Raw genomic sequence first — 13,620 nt, forward strand, 5'->3', positions numbered from 1 at the left:
CTGACTCTTCAAGTGATCTTTGAGACCATTTTCTTGCAGATTTTGAGGCTTTGTAACACAAGTGTTCACTCTTAAACACTACAAAATAGACTTGTCTGTGTTTTAACTTGATGTATCTTTTACGTCTCCTTTAATCTATAAAAGCTCCCTACATCCCTTTCATTTCCAAAAAAAAAAAAGGGAATGCTAGAATAAACCCTGTGGTGTTTAGTTGGGGTGAGAGATATCAGTATGAACTAATGTCTCTGTGTGTGATATAGATAGTTGATAGTTGATATATAGGTAGGTAGATATATAGATATAGATAGATAGATAGATGTGGATGTGTATATACACAGGTTAGCATGAATACATATATTTCCTATCTCTGTCCACTGAGAGAACCTAGAAGTAGTGGCATTTTATTAATAATGAACACACACATCACCTGAATTTTAGTGTGGGTTTTTTTGTTTGTTTGTTTTTTAAAGATGACTGGTAAGGGGATCTTAACCGTTGACTTGGTGTTGTCAGCACCACGTTCTCCCAAGTGAGCTAACCGGCCATCCCTATATAGGGATCCGAACTCATGGCCTTGGTGCTATCAGCACCGCACTCTCCCAAGTGAGCCACGGGCCAGCCCTTGAATTTTAGTTTCTAAATATCATTCTCCAGTAAAAGAAATTAGGACTCCCTGGAAAAGTTGTGTATTCAGGGCTGGGGCAAGGAATACATGAGATGGGCCTGAAGTATCTTGCGTGTGAAAAAGAAAGGAGGCACTCAAAAAACTGGGGACTTGTCAAAAAAGTCACAGGAACCAAGCCAAAATATCTTCCACTGTCGGAATCTGGAACAATTTGAGCAACAAAATAAATAACGATAATACTGGATTAAAACCCATAGAATAAAATAACACCTGTGAGTCCATATGGATAAAAATAAATGATTTAATAGATAATTATAAAAGAGACAACTCTTTCTGACAAATGAATTACAATTAATGAATGAATAGAGAAGGAGGGAAATAGAAAATCACCCTTAAATACCACAGTAATCATTGCTGCAGTCAAGACTCACTAATAAATGCTAAAATTGGTGGGTGAAAGATTAAGGAGGAAACAGGACATTTGCATAGTCTCAAAGCATTTCCCCCAAAATCTATTAACTACAAAAGGAAAAATTAGTAATTTTACAATAAAGAAACCTGGCAGGCATGTCCTTATCTAAGTAACCAAGGTTACCAATGGTAGTTAGACAACGAGTCACATGTAATCCCAAATAAGGGATTATTATTGGTCACATGTAATCCTAATAAGGGCACATTATCTCTTCCTAAAAATTCATAATCCCAGTCTAATTGTGAGAAATCATGAGACAAACCTACATTGAGAGGCATTTTGTAAAATACCTATCCAGTTCTCTTTAAAAGTGTTGAAGAACAGGCCAGCCCGTGGCTCACTCGGTAGAGTGCGGTGCTGATAAAAGTGTTGAAGAACTTAACAGTAAAAAAAAATAAGTAACCCGATTAAAAAATGGGCCAAGTATCTGAATAGGCCCTTCTCAAAGGAAGACATACAAATAGCCAACAGACACATGAAAAAAATGCTCAACATCACTAAGAATCGGGGAAACACAAATCAAAACCACACTGAGGTATCATCTCACCCCAGTTAGACTGGCTGTTATCAAAAGACAGAGAATAACAAATGCTGGCAGGGATGCAGAGAAAAGGGAACCCGCCTACACTGTTGTTGGGTCTGTAAATTAGTGCAACCATTATGGAAAACAGTATGGAGTTTCCTCAAACAGCTACAGATAGAATGGCCATACCCTCTAGCAATCCCACTATTGGGTATATACCCAAAGGAATGGAAATCATCATGCCAGAGGGATACCTGCACTCCCATGTTTATCGCAGCCCTATTTACAATAGCCAAGAGCTGAAATCAGCGTCAGTGTCCATTGATGGACAAGGGGGCGCTACTGTATTTTTTATTTAAAAGTAGCATTTTATTGAAGCATTATAACAAATCTTTGACGAAAAATAGTGTTGTCATTCCATTCTGATAAAAATAAATTAATTTATCTAAGCATGTGCATGCTGTACACAGGGGAAGTAAGGTTAAAACCCCTATTTTTATAGGGGATTTTTGGCTCTGTACACTGCCCCATGCCTTCCATGTTGCAGAATTTAGAGGTTGACCCAGATACAGTTATCAGACTGGACAGAAAAATTGTCAGAGGAGCTGGTTAGACCACAGGTGTGGTTAGATGTGTCATACAGACCATAACTTTTCCTTAGGCCCATGGTCAGAGTAGGAGGCAAAGCTGTGAACTTTCTTGTAAAAAATATCTATGTGAAAGCCCCGTGGCAAATGGCCAGTTGGACCTCACCCACCACATCCTGCGCGTCTCCCTGGCCTGCTAGGCTCATTCCGCACACAGCGGCTCGACATCAGCCTGGTGGAATCTGTGCTATGCCTTCTCTACTCGCTGCCCTGCTCTGCCTCGGTGAGTGCTTGTGTGGAAGGGAGACAGAATCCAGGAGGGTGGGGGTAGGGGGCACCAGGTCTCATCATTCCTGTCTTTCAGGGCTGTGTCTGAACCAGAGGATCAGTACCCTGAAGGGTGAGTACTTTCAAAGTCCGAGATTCACTTTTCTGGGTTCACACTAAATATCCATCCACCTGAGAACAACTAGAGACAGAAGGCCAGGGCTCTGGCTTGCTGGAGGGGGCTTCAGGCTGGCAGCTGGGTGACAAGTAGGGTGGGGAGGGGGTTTCATCTGGAACTAAGTCTCTGATTCCCTTCCAGAGTCGTTCTCAAAACCTGTTATCTGGGCCATACCCAATTTCATGATTCCAAAGGGAAAGCCAGTGGCCATCTGGTGCCAAGGAACTCATGAGGCTGTTGAGTACCAATTATATTTTGAGGGAAGCCTTTCTGACTTGGAGATACCAAAACCACCTGGATTAATAAACAAGGTTAAGTTCCTCATTCCGGCCATGACCTTACGCACCGCAGGGCGATACAGCTGCCTCTATCGAAGTGGGGAACTCTGGTCAAAGCTCAGTGACCCCCTGGATCTGGTGGTAACAGGTAACTGTCTGTTCTCTAATTGTAGAGTCACCTCCTCAGCCTGAATCATGGGCAAGACTATCGTTTAATCATTCTTGAGCTCTTCCAAGCCCCACTCAGACACTGCTTTTCTTGGAGGGCTGTTCAGTCATGATCACCTCCTACAAAGATTACCTTCGGAAAGTTGTCTCTATGTCCTCGGAGCATATTTGTCTTAGGTCAAGTTCTCCAGGAAACAGATTCTGAGATGGATATTTGTGTGCAGGGGGAGTACTGAGAAGTATTCTCTAAAATAACACTCGTGATGGGTGAGAGAAGCGAAGCTGGGCAGAAAGAGATGTTGAACTGTGATAGGGTTTCAACAGAGACCGCAGCCCAGCAAATGGGGAATGCTGGACCTGGGATAGTCCTTCAGAGTAGTCTTGAAATGAGGCTGGGGGCTCTGAGACTTTGTATTCCCCAGCATCAACCCATAATTGGAGGAGGACCACCCCTAAGGATGAAAGATAACTTTGAGTCAGACAGTTCCCTTCAGCCGAGGGAAGTGCTTCTCCAACATAAGCAAGTATCAGAATCACTTGGAGGGCTCGGTCCCAAGGGACAAACTCTGAGAACCATTGGCAATTCCCAGACAGAATTCATATTGACAGTCCTGGAAGCTGGGGGACTGAGTTCCCCAGCCTTGAAGGAAAGATCAGGGAGGGTATGTCCAAGACCAGGACAAAGCTAGGAAATAGAAGAAGGAACTGAGACACTCAAGAGTCATATCTGCTCTTAAGGACAAGGGAAATGGAAAATAAAGGAGGCAAGATAGTGATGCTCTTTACCTACCTACCGCCTTCTCTCTCAGGAATGTATGACACGCCCACCCTCTCAGTTCATCCCCGGCCTGAGGTGATCTCAGGAGAGAATGTAACCTTCTATTGCCGTCTAGAGACTGCAACAAGCAAGTTCTTTCTGCTCAAAGAGGGGAGACCCGGCCGCACACAGCACAGACATGGGAATATCCAGGCAGAGTTCCCCATGGGCCCTGTGACCACAGCCCACAGAGGGACATACAGATGTTTTGGCTCTTACAACAACCACGCATGGTCTTTCCCCAGTGAGCCCTTGAAGCTCCTGGTCACAGGTGAGGAAACCCCCAAATTCCACACACACCCCCGTGTCCTACCGAAAGCCCTAAGGGAACCCCAGACAGTAGCAGGGAAGGTGGCAGAAGGCCATCTATTTTCTAGAGATCCAGTTGGTCATTCATGAGGGAGAACACCAGATGGACAGGGAAGAAGTACAGAGAATATATATGAAAACCAGAGGAAACCCATAATTCTTACTTTTTTTCTTTATCTCCATTTTCAGGAGATATTGGGAACACCAGCCTTGTACCTACAGACCCCACCTCTTCTCCTGGTGAGTAACTTGGGACTTCTAAGCTCAGGGGAGAGATTAAAGCCTCCCAATGACACTAAAACTGTGGTACCTATTCAAAATATTTACTTAATGCATAGTGCATGCCATAAACTACAGCTATGTCAGTCAACCAGACAAATACCCTTGCTTTTGTACGAGGAGACAGACCATGAGTCAAAGTCAGGATAAATAAATGAATTACGTAGCCCCAAAGGAGGAAATAATGATGTGTAAAAAGACAAGGTAGAGCAGGATTAATGTGATTGGGAAGCCAGACAGCAGTACAGTATTTCCCCGCTTATCCAGAGGGGATATGTTCCAAGACCCCAAGGATGCCTGAAACTACAGGTAGTACCAAACCCTATATATGCTATGTTTTTCCTATACATACATACCTATGTTCAACTTTAATTTATAAATTTAGCAAAGTAAGAGATTAACAACAATAACTAATAATAAAATAAAACAATTGTAACAGTACACTGCAATAAAAGTTATACGAATGTGGTCTCTCTCTCCCTCAAAATATCTTATTGTACTTAATAGATTTTAGCAACCTCAGCATACAATTTTTTTTTTCTTTCCTTATTAAGTTGAGAACTTTCACCTTTTCACTTAAAGGAAGTACTTTATGGCTTCTCTTTGGCATATTCAAATTGCCAGCATCACTACTCTTGTACTTTGGGGCCATTATTAAGTAAAATAAGAATTACTTGAATACAAGCACTGTGATCTTGCAACAATCTGAGACAGTTACTAAGTGACTAACAGGCGGGTAACATATACAGCATGGATATGCTGGAAAAGAGGTGATTCACGTCCCACATGGGATTTCATCACACTACTCAGAATGGCGTGCAATTTAAAACTTATGAAATGTTTATTTTTAGAGTTTTCCACTTACTATTTTTGAATCGCCGTTGAGCACAGGTAACTGAAACCACAGGAAGCAAAACTGTGGATAAGGGGAACTGCTATATTGAACAGGCTTGTCTAGGTTGGCCTCACAGAGAAGGAGGCATCTGAACAAATCCATTACCAGTTGAGGGAGTTAGTCTTGTGGCTACCTGGAGAAAAAAGGCTCCAGAGAGAGACAAGGGCCTCTGACTATGCCCTAAGGCAGGAAGATGCCCAGGGTGATAAGAGAATAGCAGTGAGACCAGTAGGATTGAAACTGATGTTAAGGAGATGACGGTGGGTATGGGGTGTGGCTGGGGCAGCTTGTTTAGGACCCTGAACAACACGGTAAAACTTTGAATTTGACTATGTGTTGAGGAGAAAGAAATGATGTTGATTCAGTGATGAAAATGAGGCTCAAATAGAAGATACGACTGGTGGGAAGACATACAACGATTAGCTCTAGAACTGAACTCTTCCTCAGGTTTGTCTGTCTTTTGACGATTCCTCTCTACCTGTCAGATGAAGCTACTGGATCCTGAAGTGTGGGGTTGGGATTTCAAAAAGCTGTAGAATGTCACGGACAGTCGTGTGTTGCGTAACAACAGGCATAGGTTCTGAGCAATGCGTGATTAGGTGATTTCATCTTTGTGCGGACATCATACACACACCTAGATGATATAGCCGGTTACACAATCACTTGACATGGCCTCTTACTGGCAACCATAGCTGTGGATTTTGTATGCTAGGGGTCATGATGAACAAAATAACATGAGATTAAATCAAACATAAGAGAAAATGATGCAACCTAGAGATGCTGTAAACACGAGATACGTGAGGCCGCGGCTGGTATAACACAGCAGACTGATTTTACAGAAAATTTCTTTGTATAAGTAAAAGTAGTTCACTCTAAAAATAATGATAAAAATGATAGTATTGCAAATACATAAGCCAGTAACATTGTATTATTATAGAGTATTAGGTACTGTACATACAGTAATTGTATGTGCTACATTATATGACAGGCAGCACAGTACTTTTGCTCACACCAGCATCACCACAACACATGAGCAATGCATCGCATTATAACGTTACAATGGTTACAATGTCACTAGACAATAGGAATCTTCCAGCTCCATTACAATCTTATGGGGCTACAGTCATATATGAAGTTTGTCATTGACTATCATGGTTATGTAGCACATGACTCCATATCCAAAGGAAGGAGAAGCTGGGGTGAAAGAGGTCAACACCATCCTCTTTTCTTCACTTCTTCCCTTTCCTTATCCTCAGCAGACTCTTGGGACTCCTACTTTTTAACCACAGAGGCGGGATTCCAGAAAGGTAAGGAAACAGCTGGAGCCTTAGACTCAAAGACAGGAGCTGGACAAAGAGTTATGATCTAGAAAGGAGAGGGGGAGAGAGATGGGGTGAGGTGGTCTCCCTACATTCCTACCAGTGATCTCTCTGTTCTTCTGACCCCAGATCTTGCCCTCTGGGATCACACTGCCCAGAATCTCTTTAGGATTGGCCTGGCTTTCCTGGTCCTGGTGGCTTTAGCATGGCTCCTTGTTATAGACTGGCTCAGCAGGAAGAGGACACAAGAGGGAGCCAACAGAGCTTCACAGAGGGAATTCAGGAGAAGGTTGAGGACACAAAGACCCATTGAACAATGACCGAGAGATACAGTGGCCACAGATGGAACTGAAAGCTGATCCTTGACCTTGGGCTGTGTGCACTCTGTATTGGACCTATGGAGGAGGGGATCATTGCAAGAAACAAGGGGACAACTGCATAAAGTTAGGCAGAGTATCCTAGAGGAGGCAGGAGATGGGATGAGGATGATAAATTTCTTCTGTAGACAAACACATTGTCTCTTATAGGTTCTAAGTATTTTTGTGTCCACTGATGGCAAACCATCCTTTGAGCCATTCTAGTCTTTTCCGAAAATCTTTCTCCTTTAACAGCATGGTATGGGAATATTTTCTTCCTAATTTGGTTTTTATCCCTATTTTTTCTTACCTTTCTCTTCACGATGCCATTCAACATCATTAACAACCAATATAGAATAGGCATTTATCAAATGGCTTAGGAACCATTGAGACAGCAACCAGTCCATGGAGATGCAGGCTATAAGCAAACCACACAGCTATGAAAGTGAGACCTGAGTGGATCTCAGCCATGCCCAGATTCCCTCCATCCTACACCACCACACAACTCAGTCTTCTCTTCCTCATGAGTACCTTGCCTGGTTCTTCAGGTCTCTTACTACATAATTTCTCCTCCAAGAAAGTTTCCCATATCCCCCAGCTTGACAAAGATACCATTTTTATACTCCCCAAACATCTGTTATTTCTCTATACAGTAGCCCCCCATTACCTCTGGGGGATACATTCCAAGACCCCCAGTGGACGCCTGAAATCACGAATAGTACCAAACCCGATCTACACGTTTTCTCCTATATATACATACCTATGATCAAATTTCATTTATAAATTAGGCACAGCAAGAGATTAACAACAATAATAATAAAATGGAACAATTATAACAATATACTGTAATAAAAGTCATGTGGTCTCTCTGTCTGTCTCAAAACATCTTAATATGTTCAGACTACAGTTTACCACGGGGAACTGAAACCGTGGGAAGCAAAACCATGAATAAGGGAACTACTGTACTTGAACCTTGATATTGCACAAACGTCTATTTTTCTGTCGCTACTGTGAACTCATGGGAATTAAATGTGTGTCAGATTTATGGGCTATGTTCACAGTTCCCATTGCTAAGGGAGTTCTCAGGAAATATGTTGTATAAATGGGGCTGGTGCACAGCTTGGAATTTGAGAGTCCTGACTATGGGCTTTGAAATGCTGTCTAAGCACCACCAGCTCTTTACACTCAGGACAATGGGGATACTGTAACTAATATGGGTAACCCACAGGGAGGTCCAGCTGTGATTGATGAAGACAAGGTCTTAAGATCTGGAAACATATATTCTCCATCTTTGTTATCTTTCGAGATTGCCTTGACTATTCTAGGTCTTTTAGATTTCAATATTAACTTTAGAACGAGATCAACAGTCTTCACAAAATTCCTGACTGGTTGCCCAATAGATTTTACTGAAGCTATAGATAAATTTAGGGAAAATCACCATCTCTTCAGTCTTTCAATCCATGGAAGTATTGAAGCATAAATGTGGTATGTTTTGACATTTAATTAATTTCTCTAAATAATATCTTGCAGTCTTCTACCTAGAGAATGTCCATATCTTTTGTTAGATTTATTCCTAGTTACATTATTTTTATTTTGTAAGTGGCATGATTCTTTAAATAATTTTATTTTTATTATCTGTTGCTGGTATGATAAAAATAAAATTGAGTTTTGTATATTGAACATGTATTCAGTGGCCTTGCAACATTCATTTGTCAAATTTAATAGTTTTAGATTATCTTATTTTTTTTTTAATTTTTTTATTATTAGCATACTCATTCTTACAAATCGTGATATTTATGCCCTTTACCCAACCTATCACTTTCCTCCCTTCCCCCGACCTCTAGTATCCTTAGATTTGTTCTCTCCTTCTCAATGTATTGTTGTGGTCTTTTCTTTCTTTCTTTCCTTCATTCTTTCCTCCCTCCCTTCCTTCCTTCCTTCCTAGCAGCCAATTATGAGTGAGAACATGCAGTATTTATGTTTCTTTGGCTAATTTCACTTAACATAAGATTCTCCAGACTCATCCATGTTGCTGCAAATGGCAGAATTTCATTCTTTTTATGGCTGAGTAGTATTCCATGGTGTATATATAGACATTTTCCTTATCCAATCATCCATAGATGGACATTTAGGTTGGTTCCACATATTGGCTATTGTGAACAGAGCTGCAATGAACATGGGAGTGCAGGTATCCCTTCGACATGGTGATTTCCATTCCCCTGGATATATACCCAGAAGTGGGATTGCTGGATCATATGGTAGCTCTATCTGTAGTTGTTTGAGAAACCTCCATACTGTTTTCCATAATTATTTTTCCAAATTATTTTTCCAAAAAATTTCTAGAATTCTTTTCTAAAGTTAATTTTTTTATTGTCTTATGCCATGGCTAGAACCTCTAGTACAATAATGAATAAGAGTATTGAATGATATCAGGCTCCTTTTATTAGTACGAATATTATGGGAAATATTTTTAATATCTTACCATTAAGTAAGCTGATTGCTTTATTTTTTGGTAGGTACTCTTTATCCCAGTTAGAAAATTGCCTTCTATTTTTTGTTTGCTAAAGGTGTTTGCTGTTTTTTAATTTTCAAATGAGAGTTGAGTTTTGTTGAATTTTGTCTTCAAACTTTTTCTCCGAATATCAAGATAGTCATATGATTTTTGTCCTTTTTTATTGATATGGTGAACAACACTGATTATTTATTGAATAGTATACCTTCTTCATACACATGGAATAAATACTGTGCGTTTGTGGCTTTTTTCTTATAACCTTTTAAAACATAAGTTTAAGTTTACAGAAAAAAATGCAAGAAAAATATAAAGAACTGTTGTGTACCCTTTACTTAGATTCATCAGTTGATAACATTTTACATTTTGCCCTAATTGATTGGTAGATAGATGATAGATAGGTAGATAGATGATAGATAAAGCAGTGATATACAGAGGTATAGATATATAAAGTATGGAATGTGTATACATGTATATATTATATAATCATACATACATACATAATTCTCTGAAAAACTGAATATAAGTTGGAAACTGGAAACATCACATCCCTTTACTCTAAATACTTCAGTGTATATTTTCCAAGGGGGAAAAGATCAGGTAATTTAATACTGACAAAAAATTTGGTGTTTTGTTCATTGTGGAACAGTGGTTCTTAAAAGTCTATGTGCTGTCCAGTTAGCTCGTTTGGTTACAACATGGTGCTGTTAACATCAAGGTCCAGAGTTCAATCCCTGTATGGGCCAGCCACAAAAAAAAAAAAATAAAGGGCTGCCAGTCCTCCGCTCCCAAAGTTTCTGATTTTGATACTAAAAAGGGTTCATCATACAAGTCAGAAGCTGGGGAAGAAATTTTTCAGAGGGGAAAAAATACATCAGAGAAAATGATCAGAAAGTTGCCTACTGGTCTGAAACATGAAAATTGGACATGGACTTTTTTTCGTAAATGTTATTTGACCACCTTTTTCCCCTGGCACAGTTTAGTTATTTCCCTTACCACTGTGGGGTCGGACAGAAGTCTAAGGACCTGTTTTTTTCTCTCTGCTCCAGCTGATGCAGGGAAGACATCTCCTTGTTCATGGAGTCTTCCTCTTGCTATGCCAGGAATAAGCCACCAGGCCTACAAGGAAGGGCCACAGGGACCCAGCCAGCCAGGCCCATCCATGTGTGCATCTCCAGAGTGTGATCCTCGGCTGTTCCACCCACAGGTGGAAGGAAAAGTGAATCACTGATGGGGAACCCTCACATTTTACCACAAAATGCCTGAACTACAAGGGCAGAACTAGGGTAAAGCAAGTGGGGCACCCTCCCCGGCTGCAAAACTTAAGGGGGCACCAAAAAACTCAGATTCCAAGTTAGATAATATTTGAATGAAATACTTTTAAAAATTGAAATGACTGAAGACAATCTCCATGATGAAAAAAATCCCAAATTTTTTTTCATTTTTATTAGCATATTCATTATTACAAATCATAATTTTTCTTTATGCCCCTTACCCAAACTACCACTCCCCAACCGCCCTCCCTCCCTCCCTCCCATCTCCAGTATCCTTAGGCTTGTTCTCTCATTCTGAAAATTCAACATATTATTCAGAAAATAGCAAAATTTTAAATAAAAATGGTGTATATTAGTCTGCTCAAGCTGCCATAACAAAATACCACAGACTGGGTGACTTAACATAAATGTATTTTCTCAGAGTTCTGGAGGCTGGAAGTCTAAGACCAACCTGTCAGCAAGATGGGCTTCTCCTGAGTCCTCTCTCCTTGGCTTGTAGATGACTGTGTTCTCCCATGTCTTCACATGGTTGTCTGTCTGTTCGTGTCCATGTCCTAATCTCTTCTTGCAAGGACACCATTTGGATTAAGGCCCACCTTAATGACCTCATTTTACCATCATTACTCCTTCAAAAGTTCTATCTCCAAATATAGTCACATTGGGGGTTAAGACTTCAACATATAAATTTTAGGGAGGCGGACACAATTCAGTCCATAACAGGTGCAATATGACCCTACATTTGCATGACCTTGACCTGCTGGCCTCTCCCTAAACCTGGCCCTGCTTTAAAAATGTAACCCTGCTTACTCACATTTCTGGCCATACTGGATACCAATTTGGGTGCCTAGATTCTGGGCTGGGGGAATTATGAAGTGATTACCACAATCAAATTAATGAACATATACCTCACCTCACATAGTTACCATTGGAGGGGAGACCAGGGACTGGGGTGAGTACAGTAGTTCCCACTTATCCACAGTTTCGCTTTTGACAGTTTTGATTATCCACGATCAATTGCAGTCTGAAAATATTACAGTATTTTGAGACAGAGAGAGACCACAGTCACATAACATTTATTATAGTACATTGTTATAATTGTTCTATTTTATTATTCATTATTGCTCATCTCTTATTGTGCCTAATTTATGAATTAAACTTTATCATAGGTATTTATGTGTAGGAAAAAACATAGTACATATAGGGTTAGGTGCTATCTGCAGTCTCAGGCATCCACTAGGGGTCTTGAAAACTATCCCTCACAGATAAGGGGGCACTACTTACACTTAAAATCTGCTCCATTATCAAATTTCCAGTAAACACTACAGTATTATTAACTATAATCACCATGCTGTACATTAGATCCCCAGGATTTATTTATCTTATAACTGCAAGTTTGTACCCTTTGACCAACATCTCCCCACTTCCCTCACCCCCCCACCCCTGGTACCCACCTTTCTACTTTCTGCTTCTATCAGTTCAACTTTTAAGATTCCACATATGTGAGATCATGCAGTATTTTTCTTTCTGTGTCTAGCTTATTTCACTTAGCATAATGTCCTCCAGTTCCTCCATGTTATCCCAAATGGCAGGATTTCCTACTTTTCTATGGATAAATAATATTCTGAAAAGTATTTTCTCAGGTAGGCACAATTATTCCTTCATGGCACAGCATGGGTCTAGCTCATCTCCCGTCCCAAGGTACTCACATCCTGGAAAATCTGTTTCTGGTGCCACAGTTTCCTGGTCTCATGGGTAAATCAGGAAAGGTGAGGTTTAAAGGCTGAGATGACATTTTCTTTTTCTACCTCAATCCAGCCTCTCTTCCTTCTGAATTTACCCCAGGTTCTTCCTATTTCCAATGATGTCAATAAGCCTAAATCTCCAATCTGCCTTCCCTGTATACCCTCTTCATCCTATTCCATACAACAAATCCACTACAGGACCAGGAAGTAGCAAGAAAGAACGAAATTCAATTCCTATTAACAGTTGTGTTGGGGGGGGGGGACTGTAAATTAGTACAACCACTATGGAAAACAGTATGGAGATTTCTCAAACAACTACAGATAGATCTTCCATACGATCCAGTAATCCCACTTCTGGGTATATACTCAGAGGGATGGAAATCATCATGTTGAAGGGCACTCCCATGTTCCTTGCAGCTATGTTCCCAACAGCCAAGATATGGAACCAACCTAAATGCCTATCCATGGATGATTGGATAAGGAAAATATGGTATGTATACACCATGGAATACTACTCTGCCATAAAAAAAGAATGAAATTCTCCCATTTGTAACAACATGGATGAGCTTGGTGAAACTTATGTTGACTGAAATAAGCAAAACACAGAGGGATAAATACCATATGTACTCACTCATGTGGGAGCTAAGGGAGAAAGAAGGAAGGAAAGAAAGACCACAGTGGTGTGTTGGACTTGCAGAGAGAGAGAGCACCTGGGGATACAAAGTGGAGTGAGGAAAGGGGGATGGGGAGGGAGGTCAGGGATAATTGGGTGGGGGACATGGGGTATAATCACAATTTGTGGTAATGGGCATGCTGCCAGTATGGATCTGGCCATCACATCTTGGGCACGAGTGGTGACAATTTTCTTTGTACCCCACGAATATTCATAACCAATAAAAATAAGTTGTGTTCCTGCGGCAGGACATGCCTTCTTTACTTCCATCTTTCACTTGCCAAAAGGAGAAAACAGTATCTCCTTCTTAGCAATGTAAAGAGGACATGATGTCATCCTGGAGATTTAT

At 40.6% G+C, this 13,620-nt stretch overlaps 1 protein-coding gene across 1 annotated transcript; it reads left to right on the forward strand.

Annotated features, from left to right (window-relative positions):
- Positions 1–2,456: 2,456 nt before the first annotated feature.
- On the forward strand, positions 2,457–7,037 carry NCR1 (natural cytotoxicity triggering receptor 1). Its single transcript, XM_063091864.1, has 7 exons — positions 2,457–2,490; positions 2,572–2,607; positions 2,794–3,078; positions 3,908–4,186; positions 4,414–4,464; positions 6,658–6,705; positions 6,847–7,037. The coding sequence occupies exons 1-7, from the start codon at positions 2,457–2,459 to the stop codon at positions 7,035–7,037; spliced, it is 924 nt and encodes a 307-aa protein (XP_062947934.1).
- The last annotated feature ends 6,583 nt before the right edge of the window (positions 7,038–13,620 follow it).

This window comes from Cynocephalus volans, chromosome 3, assembly GCF_027409185.1.
Source record: "Cynocephalus volans isolate mCynVol1 chromosome 3, mCynVol1.pri, whole genome shotgun sequence".
Taxonomy (NCBI): domain Eukaryota; kingdom Metazoa; phylum Chordata; class Mammalia; order Dermoptera; family Cynocephalidae; genus Cynocephalus; species Cynocephalus volans.